The sequence below is a fragment of the Cherax quadricarinatus genome, chromosome 83, assembly GCF_038502225.1.
Source record: "Cherax quadricarinatus isolate ZL_2023a chromosome 83, ASM3850222v1, whole genome shotgun sequence".
Lineage (NCBI taxonomy): Eukaryota > Metazoa > Arthropoda > Malacostraca > Decapoda > Parastacidae > Cherax > Cherax quadricarinatus.
The window spans coordinates 2,925,400-2,942,640 of NC_091374.1; the positions used below are offsets into that span (position 1 = coordinate 2,925,400).

General features: G+C 49.8%; 1 protein-coding gene across 1 annotated transcript in view; it reads right to left on the reverse strand.

The window, feature by feature from the left end:
- The window catches only part of LOC128702249 (uncharacterized), a 41,296-nt gene extending 29,027 nt beyond the window's left edge, over window positions 1-12,269 (reverse strand). The window contains exon 1 of the mRNA XM_053796420.2: window positions 12,137-12,269. Within this exon, the coding sequence (XP_053652395.2) occupies window positions 12,137-12,173 (37 nt within the window). The 5' untranslated portion in view covers window positions 12,174-12,269. The remainder of the gene's footprint in view (window positions 1-12,136) is intronic.
- Between the last annotated feature and the right edge of the window lie 4,972 nt (window positions 12,270-17,241).

Genomic DNA, 17,241 nt, shown 5'->3' on the forward strand with positions numbered 1-17,241 from the left:
TACTTTCTGTATTCGACTGAAGAAGCCTACTGTGTAGGCGAAACGTTTCGGAATAAAGTCTAACTGTTGCATATGTGTCTTACCTAACAACCTGTCCACGTACCCGCCGTGTTACGGCCTATAAACTAGAAAAAAAATCTAAAATTTTCGATAGGCTTTTAATGAAAGGGCGTCTACTAAGCGCATTTTTGTGTGTGTGGGAAAAGATGCATCCAAAAAGGCTACTTAATTTTGCACTGTTTTTCAAATTGCAGTTAACGAGGAAAACCGCACTAATTGAGGGCGAAATGCAGTGGTTCGTTCAAGTGGGAGAGCACCACCTCTTCAGTGGGAACTGATTGGTACTTCATGAAGCGTTGAAATCACCAGGCAAATCTGAGAGAGGATTTCCCGTATCGTTTTAATACAGTGGACCCCCGCCTTACGATGGTATCGCGTTACATTAAATCCGCCATACAATACATTTTAACGCAAAAATTTTGCCTGGAGTGTCTTGAGGTACTCAGATTGTCTTGAGGTATCCAGAGTGTCTTGGGGTACCAAGAGTGTCTTGGGGTACCCAGATGTACTGTGAGTACCCAAATATCGACACACCACGACGCAGCAACATGCCGTGGGGACGGTGTAGTGTCGACACGAACACAGGACGCCGCTTAAGCTTCTGGTGTTGACCTAAGCGACTATTTTTGGCGTTCCCGTAAACATGACGTTGAGTGCGTGTTGATCCTGCGTGACTTTTACCCTCTGTGGGTTAAATCCTGTGCTTGCTGCTTCCTTGTATTATCACACTACCCACTGTGGGTTATCTATTGAATACAATTTATAAATCTCTCTCTCTCTCTCTCTCTCTCTCTCTCTCTCTCTCTCTCTCTCTCTCTCTCTCTCTCTCTCTGTCTCTCTCTCTCTCTCTCTCTCTCTCTCTCTCTCTACCTTTGAGGGGGTGGGGTAAATGGTGGTTAGGTGTTCTCCATCCAAGAAACTGGAGCTGCCTATACCTTCCTCGGACCAGATTTGAGGACACCTCCCCCGCCACCAGGAGTTGTTTGAAGCTGTACGGGTTTAGCGCCTCCCCATACATGTAAAAAATATCGTTAGTGTTAACAGAAGTACGGAGGAAACTGTACAACAGATGGCGCTGGCTCTGACAAAATCCTGATAGAACGTTCAGATAGGCAGGCCATGTAGGCAGGCCAGGTAGGCAGGCCAGGTAGACAGGCCAGGTAGGCATGCCAGGTAGGCAGGCAGGCCAGGTAGGCAGGCCAGGTGGACAGGCCAGGTAGGCATGCCAGGTAGGCAGGCAGGCCAGGTAGGCAAGCAGGCCAGGTAGGCAGGCCAGGTAGGCAGGCCAGGTGGGCAGGCCAACTAGGCAAGCCAGGTAGGCATGCCAGGTAGGCATGCCAGGTAAGTAGGTCAGGTAGGCATGCAGGTAGGCAGGCCAGGTAGGCAGGCCAGGTAGGCAGGCCAGGTGGACAGGCCAGGTAGGCATGCCAGGTAGGCAGGCAGGCCAGGTAGTCAGGCCAGGTGGGCAGGCCAGCTAGGCAAGCCAGGTAGGCATGCCAGGTAGGCATGCCAGGTAAGCAGGTCAGGTAGGCATGCCAGGTAGGCAGGCCAGGTAGGTAGGCCAGGTGGGCAGGCCAGGTGGGCAGGTCAGGTGGGCAGATCAGGTGGGCAGGCCAGGTGGGCAGGTCAAGTGGGCAGGCCAGGCAGGCAGGCCAGGTAGGCAGGTTAGGTGGGCAGGCCAGGTGGGCAGGCCAGGTGGGCAGGCCAAGTGGGTAGGCCAAGTGCAGAAAAGATAACTGTGGTGACACCTGCAGGAATACCACCACCTCCTACCCCTTGAACACCCCCGACCCCCTTAACCAACACCTACCCCCTTAACCATCCCTCCCCCCTGAAACACCCCTTAGCAACCCCCTAATGGCCTTGAGGACTGAAGATGCTTGCATTACCTCCCCCTCCCCCTCCCTTCCCCCCCTCCCCCTCCCCTCCCCTTCCCCTCCCCTCCATCTCCCCTTTCCCCTCCCCCTCCCCTCTTTTCCTCTATCCTTCCTATCTCCTTCCTATCCAGGGTCACAGTAATTCCCTCCCACCAGGAGTCACAGTAATTCCCTCCCACCAGGGGTCACAGTAACTCCCACCAGGAGTCACAGTAACTCCCTCTCACCAAGGGTCACAGTAACTCCCTCTCACCAGGGGTCACAGTAACTCCCACCAGGAGTCACAGTAACTCCCTCTCACCAAGGGTCACAGTAACTCCCTCTCACCAGGGGTCACAGTAACTCCCACCAGGGGTCACACGTCGCTCTCTTCCACCAGGGGTCACACCAGGGTCACACCTCACTCCCACCAGGGGTCACACCTCACTCCCACCAGGGGTCACACCTCACTCCCACCAGGGGCCACACCTCACTCCCACCAGGGGTCACACCTCACTCCCACTAGGGGTCACACCTCACTCCCACCAGGGGTCACATCTCACTCCCAGGAGGGTCACCACCTACTCCCACCAGGGGTTACACCTCACTCCCCACCAGGGTCACACCTCCCTCCCACCAGGGGTCACACCTCACTCCACCAGGGGCCACACCTCCTCCACCAGGGTCACACCTCACTCCCACCAGGGGTCACATCTCCTCCCACCAGGGTCACACCTCCCACTCCACAGGGGTCACTCACTCCCACCAGGGGTCACTCCACTCCACCAGGGGCCACCTCACTCCCACCAGGGGTCACACCTCACTCCCACTAGGGGTCCACCTCACTTCCTCACCAGGGTCACATCTCACTCCACCAGGGGTCACACCTCACTCCCACCAGGGCCTCACACCTCGGGGGTCCACCAGGGGTCACCTCCACTCCCACCAGGGGTCCACTCACTCCCACCAGGGGACCACACCTCCACCACCAGGGGTCACATCTCACTCGCACCAGCGGTCACTCACTCCCACCAGGGGTCCACCTCCTCCACCAGGGTCACCACCTCACTCCCACTAGGGGTCACACCTCCACTCCCCACCAGGGTCACTCACCTCCCACCAGGGTCACACTCACCCCACTAGGGGTCACACCTCACTCCCACCACCAGTGGTCACACCTCACTCCACCAGGGGCCACACCTCCTCCCACAGGGGTCACACCTCTCCTCCCACCAGGGTCACATCTCACCCACCAGGGTCACACCTCACTCCCACCAGGGTCACACCTCACTCCACCAGGGGTCACCACCTCCCACTCCCACCAGGGTCCTCACTCCACCAGGGCCACACCTCACTCCCTCAGGGGTCACACCTCACTCCCACTAGGGGTCACACCTCACTCCCACCAGGGGTCACATCTCACTCCCACCAGGGGTCACACCTCACTCCCACCAGGGGTCACACCTCACTCCCACCAGGGGTCACACCTCACTCCCACTAGGGGTCACACCTCACTCCCACCAGGGGTCACATCTCACTCCCACCAGGGGTCACACCTCACTCCCACCAGGGGTCACACCTCACTCCCACCAGGGGTCACACCTCACTCCCACCAGGGGTCACACCTCACTCCCACCAGGGGTCACACCTCACTCCCACCAGGGGTCACACCTCACTCCCACATCTCTTGTGAATCGTAAAGTTGTACAATGTTGTACATAATTACGTAGTCTGTAGTGTTTAATTATTAAATATGGTAGCGGATGAACATTGAGGAGAAGGAATGGGAAGAGAGAGATTGGCATAAGAGAAGGGAAGGAGAGAGGAGAAATGAATGTGAATGAGAGGAAGAAAGGTTAGAGAGAGAGGAAGCAAGAGTTAGAGAGAGAGAGAGAGAGAGAGAGAGAGAGAGAGAGAGAGAGAGAGAGAGAGAGAGAGATACATGTGACTACATTGGAAAGACACAACAAAGGGCTTTAGAGTTGACATCAAGGCTGTCTGGTGAAGAGAACTGTCTACTTCTAGCTAGGTTCAGAACTGTCGTGCATCATTTGGGTGTTCGCGGTAAGAACCGGGCAGACAACTTTCTCAGATTCATTTAGGAACAAAGACTTGGATAAACATGAAGATATGTGGGAATATGATGGTGGTGTATAAGAGTTACAAGTTGGTGAGTAAGACACATGTTTCTCCTATACAGAAGGAGTCTTCAGTCGAGTGCAGAGGCGGCAGCAGAAGCAGTAGAGGTGTAAAGACGGTGTAATCAGTCCACAACCCTTGAAGACGTAGGTCTGGAACGTTGCTCCAGACTGTGGAGGAGAACTCTTCTCCAGACTGAGGGACTGACCACCTGATGGATTGGTTATATCGTCTTGACATCTGTACTGCTTCCGCTGTCTCATCTGTACTCGACTGAAGAATCCTACTATGTAGGCGAAACGTTTCGGAATAAAGATACCTAACTGCTGCACATGTGTCTTACTTATCAAATAAATATGTCTCTGTCATGAGAACATGGAGAGTAGATGCAAGAGGGCTTCATGATTCATGGAACTCCTACGAAGGATAGTCTGTTTATGGGTGGCGAAGGATGGGAATAAACGTGCAGGGAGCGGATGTGGACAGTGGTGATAGAATACAAGAGAAAATAAAGATGGGAGGGAGATGATAGAGGGGACAAGGGGCAAAGATGGGAAGACCCGTAACTGTGGGACTTCGATGCGGTCCAGGAAGTAACCTGGATGGCTTTCCCATATCAAACATGCAACGAAAGAGACCATTAAACAGTTAGAATTACACAGTGCCCAGCGTAATGCATGCCAGAATGACCTTCTGTGTATCAGGGTGTCACTATACCTCAAAATCCAAAAATAACTTTAAATCCGTCAGAATCTTACGAGGTCCTCAGGTGGTAAGAAGAAGCAAATGTTGAAATGATTGGCAGGAAAGATGTATATGAACTGACGTAGTTAATTCAACAGGGGGATGTCTTGAACCTTAGCTAAAACACCACCTAAAGAAGAAGAAAGAAGAGGAGGAGGAGAAGAAGGAGATGAAGAAACAAGTTACTTCCTTGACAAAACGGTACAAGTAACCTCCTTGACAGCTGATGTGTTGCTACGCAAGGTCACGTTCCTCTGATACTTTGTCAAACTTTGTCTTGAAGTCAACACATGTTGGGGAGGCTGGGGGTGGTGAGGGGGACTTATTGGGGAGCTGGGGAAATAGGAGGGGTGACTGTGGGTGGTATGGAGGTGCAGCAGCGCCGCCCACAACACCTTCATCAACCCACCAGATGAGCTTGGCGTGAGTAATTCATCAGAGGATGATCTTTCATGGGATGGCTTCATGCCAGGAGTCATCAGTGACACAAGCCCACCTCCGCATTCCACCTGGGATCTTGATAATCATTGGTTATAGTCATGACCACATTGTTTGAAGGGGTGGAGGGGTAAGCCAGTAGAAAGCCTTGGTCAGATGACCAAAAGCTCCAGCTGTGGGTCATCATATGACTAAGACCCGCGTCAGGAAACACTTGCCCTGTTTCCCGACGAACCTAACCTAACCTAACCTAACGTGTGTGAAGAGAGAGGTGCTCAGGGATATAAATGGTCTGACACACCTTGATGTGTCCACCTTACTTTTGATGTGGCTGTTGATGTGGGCCTTGATGTACCCCTGCAGCCTTTGTCTACTTGCAACTTAAAACGCCTTTTCTTCAAGAGAAGATACTACTTAAGATATGTTACAGTTGCCTCTTAAAGCCATTTTTTTAAACCACCTTGCTAAGTTACCCATAAAATTACCAAGTGAGGCTCGAACTGGGGTGCAGCACAGTGAGGTAATAGCTATATTCAACCACAATTGCTAACTATATTTAACCACAATAGCTATATTCAACCATAGTCGGTGTAGTAAACTATTTTATTTTACAAAGATAGATTTAGAGGCTTAGATCTATTATCCTTCCACCTTCCTCTACTTTAGAGGCTTAGATCTATTATCCTTCTTCCACCTTCCTCTACTTTAGAGGCTTAGATCTATCATCCTTCTTCCACCTTCCTCTACCTGACCTGTCTTGTGGTCCTCTCTGTTATGTTTCGCTCAGTTGCGACTTGACAATGGTTGAGAGTGAATCAAAACGTACTGTGAAGTTTTCTCTCTAAGTGTTGGTTAATTGTGGTTGGTTATAGTGAGGATAGTGCGAGCTTTATCCTGGTTTATCCAGCTCATCTCGTTAAAGATCAGGTCTTAGGTGTAGGACCCTTATCCAGGATGCTACCCACAACACTCAGGTCACTTAGGTGCCTATTTACCACTAGATGAACACGGGCAGCAGGTGCACAGAGGCTTGCTTACGTCTCCATCCGTGCAAAATACCAACAGCAACAGCTAACATGCTAGGCGAATCGAAACCTGATCCGTGAGGCTCAGTGTTGCACGAGTATTGAACGAGTGACTCTCTTCCACTGAGAGCATAAGACCATAAGAAGGAGCACTGCAGCAGACCTACTGGATCCTGGATCAGTGGTGACAGACTTTCAGATATAAACACTACGTTCTAACGTTGTGTAAGACACAGCAAATTAGCGTAATCATACGCTGCGTAAGTCATTCATTTTAAGTGATGTTAAGTTACTTTCTCGAGTGGTTGGAGAGAGGGAGAGAGAAGGGAGCCATGGCCACGACATACAAAATACCACAGCAGATAAGGAATGAGACACCTGTGCAGCATTTGCGAAACTTTACTGAGGAAACGTTTCGCCAGCCAGTGGATTTCTTCAGTCCAAATACAGAGAAGAACGGGGGTGGAAGATGAGAAGGAGTTGGAGGTAATCAGTCCCTTGGAGGTAATATTCCCTTGGAGGTAATCAGTCCCTTGGAGGTAATCAGTCCCTTGGAGGTAATATTCCCTTGGAGGTAATCAGTCCCTTGGAGGTAATATTCCTTTGGAGGTAATCAGTCCCTTGGAGGTAATCAGTCCCTTGGAGGTAATAGTCCCTTCGAGGTAATCAGTCCCTTGGAGGTAATAGTCCCTTCGAGGTAATCAGTCCCTTCGAGGTAATAGTCCCTTCGAGGTAATCAGTCCCTTGGAGGTAATAGTCCCTTCGAGGTAATCAGTCCCTTGGAGGTAATATTCCCTTGGAGGTAATCAGTCCCTTGGAGGTAATAGTCCCTTGGAGGTAATCAGTCCCTTGGAGGTAATAGTCCCTTCGAGGTAATCAGTCCCTTGGAGGTAATAGTCCCTTCGAGGTAATCAGTCCCTTGGAGGTAATAGTCCCTTCGAGGTAATCAGTCCCTTGGAGGTAATAGTCCCTTCGAGGTAATCAGTCCCTTGGAGGTAATAGTCCCTTCGAGGTAATCAGTCCCTTGGAGGTAATAGTCCCTTCGAGGTAATCAGTCCCTTGGAGGTAATATTCCCTTGGAGGTAATCAGTCCCTTGGAGGTAATAGTCCCTTGGAGGTAATCAGTCCCTTGGAGGTAATCAGTCCCTCAGCCTGGAGTCGACGTGGAGTACTACAGAAACACAAACAGAAACTAAACACTCACAGACGAGGCGTGAAACATCTCCTTCGTTTCGGAATACCTCACAGAAACGTCAGAAAATATATGTTTACCACCATGTAAAGAAACGAGCATCAACAGTGACCGAGAATAACCGGAAAGCGTTCAAAACATCACGTACATGGCATGCGTGTAAAACTGTGTGTGCTACGCCGAGTGTACACACCGAGTGTACACACTGAGTGTACACATTGAGTGTATACACTGAGTGAGGACAGTGACGAATCAGGGAGAGTGTAAGTTATGGGTGGATGAAGAGCTTGTCTAAACAGAAGCACGTCCAGGCAAGGAGAGGTCAGTCGAGTGCAAATACCACCTGGTCAGTCTTGACACACCACTTGGTCAGTCTTCATGCACCACCTGGTCAGTCTTCATGCACCACCTGGTCAGTCTTGACGCAACACCTGGTCAGTCTCGATACCACCTGGTCAGTCTTGACGCAACACCTGGCCAGTCTTAACACACCACAGGGTTGTAATTGGGACGGTGTTAGACTCTGTGGAGAGCTTGATACAGTTATGATTAAGCTCTACACGGTGGAACATGACCTGATGTAGACCTACACACAGCGAAACATCGACCCAATCAAAAGGTTGGTCTGGATTCAGTGTCTCCTTCATACGAGGTTTTAGAGAGAGAGAGAGAGAGAAAGGGAGAGAGAGAGAGACAGAGAGAGAGAGAGAGAGAGAGAGAGAGAGAGAGAGAGAGAGAGAGAGAGAGAGAGACAGAGAGACAGAGAGAGAGAGAGAGAGAGAGAGAGAGAGAGAGAGACAGAGAGAGAGAGAGAGAGAGAGAGAGAGACAGAGAGAGACAGAGAGAGACACAGAGAGACAGAGAGACAGAGAGACAGAGAGAGAGAGAGAGAGAGAGAGAGAGAGAGAGAGATAGAGATGGATGCTTTAATACACAGAAACGCCAAATTACATTTGAGTTGCAGAAATGTTGATTCCTATATGGTGTACGCTTAGGCCTCAGTGTACTGCCTACGTGACACACACACATATACAGAATGACTTAGTGGAGGCAGGATCCATACATAGCTTTAAGAACAGGTATGATAAGGCTCTTGGAGCAGGGGAAAGTTGACCTAGTAGCGACCAGCGAGGGGGCGGGGCCAGGAGCTGTGACTCGACCTCTGTAACTACATATAGGTGAGTATAACCACACCCCCACATACACGCAGGGCCAGGAGCTATGAATCGACCCCTGCAACCACAATTAGGTGAGTTCACAAATACATACATCCTTATACAAACACTCAGAAACAAACACACACACACACACACACACACACACACACACACACACACACACACACACACACACACACACACACACACACACATACACACACATATGCACACAGCGACAAACACGTCCCTTGTCATTCTGGCTGTGTGTGTGTGTGTAAGATCGTGACACCGTCTCATTACCTCACTGCCGAGAAACTGTTAAGGAATGTTGCCCAGCTGACCTGTAGGTCGCTCTAGACGGGTTCCACAATGAGGACACAACACTGCACGTTTAAAACGCGTTCCCCTCAAACAGCCAGCAATAAGCGGGTCTGACATCAATAACAATAGCTGTAGAAACACAAGTGGGCAAACACCAGATCATATTTGTTAGGAAACGTTTCGGTCCTGGGATCCATGACCCGGGTAGGTAGGCCAGGACGGGTCCTGACCTGGGTCTTCTCCATGCGGTGACCCAGCATGCAGTCGGAGAGGGAGATGTGAGTGACACAGGGTGACCTGAAGAATGCCATATTAGCAGTCTTCAGGTCACCCTCCCCTCCCCTCCCCATTTCCTCACTTATCCCATTTTCCCACCATCTCCCTGTCTGTCCTCCTCAGCCTATCCTTATTTTCTGTTGTAATAGATTTTGCCTACGTTTAAAAGCCACAATACTCTGGCTTGAACAGTTCACAAGTAACCCACAATACTCTGCCTGGAACAATTCACAAGTAACCCACAATACTCTGCCTGGAACAATTCACAAGTAACCCACAATATTCTGCCTGGAACAATGCCTAAAAAAAACCCATGAATCAGAAATGACAGTTAGAAGATGTCCCGGTCAATCGTGGACCGGGACATCGCAACTGTTGATGGACCAGGGTGGACCAAAAACGATATTTTACTTGAATTTCCAATTTTGGGATTATGTGGAAAAATGTTGTATGTGTCGGTAATTCCCAACTGATAGTAACTCCAGCTCTGCTGGAAGGTAACCTCTGAAGCTATCGTAGCTGGTGAACCTTAATGGAATACTGGACGATATCTTCAATGGTATACTGGTCCCCCAGTTCAGGCTGACATATTCCATTATTTCTTGTTTGAAACACCATCCTGTGTGATGGAATGTGACAGGGAGACACCATCCTGTGTGATGGAATGTGACAGGGAGACACCATCCTGTGTGATGGAATGTGACAGGGGGACACTATCCTGTGTGATGGAATGTGACAGGGTGACACCATCCTGTGTGATGGATTGTGACAGGGAGACACCATCCTGTGTGATGGAATGTGACAGGGAGACACCATCCTGTGTGATGGATTGTGACAGGGAGACACCATCCTGTGTGATGGAATGTGACAGGGAAACATAGCTAGCTTCTGCCACAGTATAGTTATATAAAATAGTGTAGCAGCACACTTCGGGTGTTCCCACACTATCTATCACAGAATAATATGGCCAATCAGAATGTTTGCCACTCGTGCCAATCAAATACCATTCGTCAGCTCGTATAGTTTGTCAAACACTGCACCATCATGGAATCTTGGTTCAGAGGACATCTCTACAACCTACTTCACTTCTACTAACCCGTCCCTTGGGTATGACCTACTTCCACTGGGGAATCCCCCCTACCAGTGACAATGCCTTCGTCTGCTACCCTTCCCCTTTTCACCTGACGCCAGTATATAAGCCTTCTTGTCTGTGCTCCAGATTCTTCACGACTACGGTGCTTTTCACACCAACTTCAAGGCTGAGGGACTGATTACCTCATCTTTTGTATATAGTTCTGCTGGATGGCGATACTTCTACATTAAAGATACCCAGATGTTGCACACGTGTCAAATTTTCATTCGTATCTCGTTCTGTCCCATCTCAATAATACCTAATGCTTCATCATTCTGCCTGCCTGCCTGTCTGTTTGTCTGCCTTTGTCACTGGTATGGAACCGAATTATTGTTTGTATAAATAGCTCATTACTATTGTGACTAGATATAAACATGTAAAAAGTTCATTACCAATGTAACTTGTTTAGCTATCAAAACTTTGGGGCCCAGTCCCTGGACCCATTATGTACTTCTGTAATATTTTGACTACCGCCTACAGCATGGGTATGGCGTGCATTATAAAGATATTAAACTCAGTAACTCTGTCACTAAACTTTGCAAAGATTTATTCTATAGAAACAAAGTATTTCTAAGCATGGGGCGTTCAACCGAAGCGAGGCAGGACAGCAGTTCTTAGGTTGCACGCAAAAGATTCCCATCGTTAATCCAGCTCTGAGAATGGGAAGATAAGATCAAGATCCCTCCACCAGCGTCAAGTACACCTTTTTAGAGAGACTCTCTTAGTAAGATTGAAGGACTGAACACCAATTTAGGTTAAGGAACTGAACATCTTAAAGACACCGGTCCCCTTCTTCCACTGTCTCCCATATCTGGAGTGGAGATAAATGGTATAAAATAATAAGAAGATGGATGAAATGTCTGGTAAATGGCCACAGATGCAACTACTGTAGCAGTAAAGTGTTGCATGTGTCCATTTACCTAACATTTTGTTGGTAATATAAAGGCACATATGCAGTTATAATACGGTCCTTTATCGTCTACGTTTCGCCCACACCCAGTGGGCTGGTAAAACACCTGAGTGTTCTCCAGAGATTCAGGTGTTGCTGCACACGTGTCTTATCAAGATAAAGAAGCAGAAACATTTGCAACAGATGTATATGTGTCTAATACTTCATTTTGTCAGTATTGTATACCATCAATGTTACTTTTTAAAAACCCACATTGACGTATTTGCATCGATGCTTATTAATGGCATTGTTGATGAAGAGGGTTGATGCAGGGAGGGTGTCATCAATGTTTGTGTGGGTGGTGAAGGTGATCCACTGGCCAAGATCCACCACTCTCGCTTTCAGTGGCTCTCCGCCCTTGAAGAACCGTTCTGAAGTATCTCTGTCATCCCTCGACTTTCCTCTCGGGGGAAGAAGGGAGTGATCTTCCAGCGTTCTCTCTAAGTTTTCTCTCAGGGGAAGAAGGGAGTGATCTTCCAGCGTTCTCTCTAAGTTTTCTCTCAGGGGAAGAAGTGAGTGATCTTCCAGCGTTCTAAGTTTTCTCTCAGGAGAAGTGAGTGATCTTCCAGCGTTCTAAGTTTTCTCTCAGGAGAAGTGAGTGATCTTCCAGCGTTCTTTCTAAGTTTCGTCCCAGGGGAAGAAGTGAGGGATCTTCCAGCGTTATCTCTAAGTTTTCTCTCGAGGGAGAAGTGAATCTTCTTCTTCCCTTATGCTTGTTAAATTTCCTTTCAGGGGAAGAATTGAATCTTCTTCCCTCCCTCGAACTCACTAGATTTCCTCCCCGCCGCCAGTATTCTTCACAGACACATCAACAAACATCAAGTTACCGCACCCCATCACTTACCGATCACCAACACCAGCTTGGCTAACGGCAGATGCATCTCCCCTGCTCTCGCTACAAAGGCTCACAATCGACAACGCGACTTGGAAAAGACACAGCCATTCTTAAACCTTTATACTCGTCCTGAAGAATCCCGCCATTGTTGCAGGGGAGGTCACGTGACGAGGAGCATCGCCGCTGATTGGTCACTTTCTCCCGCCAAGTCAAGATCATCTTCTCCTTGCAGTGCCAAATACCGCGTATAAACACGCGTTATTTCGCCACAAACCATTCGTAATTTTGACCAGTTTTGCACTTTTAAGAAAAAATAAGTTGGGAATAGAGGTGTGGGTGAACTATGGGGGAATATTAATGCCCAAATTTAGTGTTTTTGGGTGAAAGGTAGAATTGGAATTATCGTACATCAGCGCTCCTGAGGACCGCGTAAGGGAAAACACTTTTACTTTTGTGTCATCAACGCAACTTTTGTTGTTCAGTGTGATGGTGTCACCATGCACGAGTACATGTCTCCTCACACACAGCTCACTGTTCGGTAATAAAGCTCAATCCCTAAGCTTCACAGCTAAGCGACCACCGGTCTAGTGGCCAGCGGAAGCTTTCCACTCGGCTTGCATCCATATACTGTCGTCCAAGCTCAGCTTGCAGCTTTCTGATAAGCTTAAAGTCCATTACAAAGCTTCGGCACACATCCCAAGCTGGATTTCTCAATAGAAAGCAAACAAGACACATCACGTTTTTTATTTTTTGCATTTTTTTTTGTTTATCGAGTTGAAAACAAAAACATTGATAGGAAATGGCCAGAATTTATGAAGACATTCTTGTTTCCTGGACCTTAATCACTTCAAGGTGTAATCAAGGTAGAAATAGCGAAACATCAAGGTTAAGAGAGCGAAACGTCTTCGTTAAAGATGTGTGTGTCATTCAACACTTGGAGTGGTGGAGGCTCGCTCCACGTATTTGTAATTTAGAAGGCTAAAGATGATTTAAGATGGTCCAAGAAGGCTTCAAGATGCTTCAGGAAGCATCTCGAAGCTTCAAGAAGGCTTCTTCCTCTCTTCCGAGTTACGTAAGACGAACGTAATGAACTTTCGCGCCTGAATGGCCCATTCACCCACGCCCACTCTCCCACGTCGCCCACGCCCACTCTCCCACGTCGCCCACGCCCACTCCCACGCCCACAAGGCCTTACACGCCCATAACGGCACTTTGAGAGACACTGGGATTCGAGCCGTGAATTTCAACTTTTTCTTGAGAGCGCAAGATGGTGCCGCAGGTGCACAGGATGGTGCCGCAGATGCCCAGGATGGTGCCGCAGATGCGCAAGATGGTGCCGCAGGTGCACAGGATGGTGCCGCAGATGCGCAGGATGGTGCCGCAGGTGCACAGGATGGTGCCGCAGATGCGCAGGATGGTGCCGCAGGTGCACAGGATGGTGCCACAGATGCGCAGGATGGTGCCGCAGATGCGCAGGATGGTGCCGCAGGTGCACAGGATGGTGCCGCAGATGCGCAGGATGGTGCCGCAGGTGCACAGGATGGTGCCGCAGATGCGCAGGATGGTGCCGCAGATGCGCAGGATGGTGCCGCAGGTGCAAAGGATGGTGCCACAGATGCACAGGATGGTGCCACAGATGCACAGGATGGTGCCGCAGGTGCACAGGATGGTGCCACAGATGCACAGGATGGTGCCGCAGATGCGCAGGATGGTGCCGCAGGTGCACAGGATGGTGCCACAGATGCACAGGATGGTGCCGCAGATGCGCAGGATGGTGCCGCAGGTGCACAGGATGGTGCCGCAGATGCACAGGATGGTGCCGCAGGTGCACAGGATGGTGCCACATGCGCAGGATGGTGCCGCAGGTGCACAGGATGGTGCCACAGATGCGCAGGATGGTGCCGCAGGTGCACAGGATGGTGCCACAGATGCACGGGATGGCGCCACAGATGCACAGGATGGTGCCGCAGGTGCACAGGATGGTGCCGCAGATGCACAGGATGCTGCCACAGATGCACAGGATGGTGCCACAGATGCACAGGATGGTGCCGCAGGTGCACAGGATGGTTCCGCAGGTGCACAGGATGGTGCCACATGCACAGGATGGTGCCGCAGATGCACAGGATGGTGCCACAGATGCACAGGATGGTGCCGCAGGTGCACAGGATGGTGCCACAGATGCACAGGATGGTGCCGCAGGTGCACAGGATGGTGCCACAGATGCACAGGATGGTGCCACAGATGCACAAGATGGTGCCACAGATGCACAGGATGGTGCCACAGATGCACAAGATGGTGCCACAGATGCACAGGATGGTGCCACAGATGCACAGGATGGTGCCACAGATGCACAGGATGGTGCCGCAGGTGCACAGGATGGTGCCGCAGGTGCACATGATGGTGCCGCAGATGCACAGGATGGTGCCACAGATGCACATGATGGTGCCACAGATGCTTGATGTTTTATATACAAGTACCTTGATATTTTATAAGTACCTTGATATTATATAAGTACCTTGATATTATATAAGTACCTTGATATCTTCTAAATACCTTGATGTTGTTATATATAAGTACCTTGATATTTTATATATAAGTACCTTGATATCTTCTAAGTACCTTGATGTTGTTATATACAAGTACCTTGATGGTGACAAGTGCCGGGTTGAGTTGCATCTTGACAGTCTCACCTTGATTACGTTAAGTCTGTGGCTGCTGCAAGATGACTTACCTTCTAGTGCTCCTCCACCTCCACCACTTCTCACACTTGCAGTCTTGACTTACCTTCTAGTGCTCCTCCACCTCCACCACTTCTCGCACTTGCAGTCTTGACTTACCTTCTAGTGCTCCTCCACCTCCACCACTTCTCACACTTGCAGTCTTGACTTACCTTCTAGTGCTCCTCCACCTCCACCACTTCTCACACTTGCAGTCTTGACTTTCCTTCTAGTGCTCCTCCACCTCCACCACTTCTCACACTTGCAGTCTTGACTTACCTTCTAGTGCTCCTCCACCTCCACCACTTCTCACACTTGCAGTCTTGACTTACCTTCTAGTGCTCCTCCACCTCCACCACTTCTCACACTTGCAGTCTTGACTTACCTTCTAGTGCTCCTCCACCTCCACCTCCACCACTTCTCACACTTGCAGTCTTGACTTACCTTCTAGTGCTCCTCCACCTCCACCACTTCTCACACTTGCAGTCTTGACTTACCTTCTAGTGCTCCTCCACCTCCACCACTTCTCGCACTTGCAGTCTTGACTTACCTTCTAGTGCTCCTCCACCTCCACCACTTCTCACACTTGCAGTCTTGACTTACCTTCTAGTGCTCCTCCACCTCCACCACTTCTCACACTTGCAGTCTTGACTTACCTTCTAGTGCTCCTCCACCTCCACCACTTCTCGCACTTGCAGTCTTGACTTACCTTCTAGTGCTCCTCCACCTCCACCACTTCTCACACTTGCAGTCTTGACTTACCTTCTAGTGCTCCTCCACCTCCACCTCCACCACTTCTCGCACTTGCAGTCTTGACTTACCTTCTAGTGCTCCTCCACCTCCACCACTTCTCACACTTGCAGTCTTGACTTACCTTCTAGTGCTCCTCCACCTCCACCACTTCTCGCACTTGCAGTCTTGACTTACCTTCTAGTGCTCCTCCACCTCCACCACTTCTCACACTTGCAGTCTTGACTTACCTTCTAGTGCTCCTCCACCTCCACCTCCACCACTTCTCGCACTTGCAGTCTTGACTTACCTTCTAGTGCTCCTCCACCTCCACCACTTCTCACACTTGCAGTCTTGACTTACCTTCTAGTGCTCCTCCACCTCCACCACTTCTCACACTTGCAGTCTTGACTTACCTTCTAGTGCTCCTCCACCTCCACCACTTCTCACACTTGCAGTCTTGACTTACCTTCTAGTGCTCCTCCACCTCCACCACTTCTCACACTTGCAGTCTTGACTTACCTTCTAGTGCTCCTCCACCTCCACCACTTCTCACACTTGCAGTCTTGACTTACCTTCTAGTGCTCCTCCACCTCCACCACTTCTCACACTTGCAGTCTTGACTTACCTTCTAGTGCTCCTCCACCTCCACCACTTCTCACACTTGCAGTCTTGACTTACCTTCTAGTGCTCCTCCACCTCCACCACTTCTCACACTTGCAGTCTTGACTTACCTTCTAGTGCTCCTCCACCTCCACCACTTCTCACACTTGCAGTCTTGACTTACCTTCTAGTGCTCCTCCACCTCCACCACTTCTCACACTTGCAGTCTTGACTTACCTTCTAGTGCTCCTCCACCTCCACCACTTCTCGCACTTGCAGTCTTGACTTACCTTCTAGTGCTCCTCCACCTCCACCACTTCTCGCACTTGCAGTCTTGACTTACCTTCTAGTGCTCCTCCACCTCCACCACTTCTCACACTTGCAGTCTTGACTTACCTTCTAGTGCTCCTCCACCTCCACCTCCACCACTTCTCACACTTGCAGTCTTGACTTACCTTCTAGTGCTCCTCCACCTCCACCACTTCTCACACTTGCAGTCTTGACTTACCTTCTAGTGCTCCTCCACCTCCACCACTTCTCACACTTGCAGTCTTGACTTACCTTCTAGTGCTCCTCCACCTCCACCACTTCTCGCACTTGCAGTCTTGACTTACCTTCTAGTGCTCCTCCACCTCCACCACTTCTCACACTTGCAGTCTTGACTTACCTTCTAGTGCTCCTCCACCTCCACCACTTCTCACACTTGCAGTCTTGACTTACCTTCTAGTGCTCCTCCACCTCCACCCCTTCTCACACTTGCAGTCTTGACTTACCTTCTAGTGCTCCTCCACCTCCACCACTTCTCACACTTGCAGTCTTGACTTACCTTCTAGTGCTCCTCCACCTCCACCACTTCTCACACTTGCAGTCTTGACTTACCTTCTAGTGCTCCTCCACCTCCACCACTTCTCACACTTGCAGTCTTGACTTACCTTCTAGTGCTCCTCCACCTCCACCACTTCTCACACTTGCAGTCTTGACTTACCTTCTAGTGCTCCTCCACCTCCACCACTTCTCGCACTTGCAGTCTTGACTTACCTTCTAGTGCTCCTCCACCTCCACCAC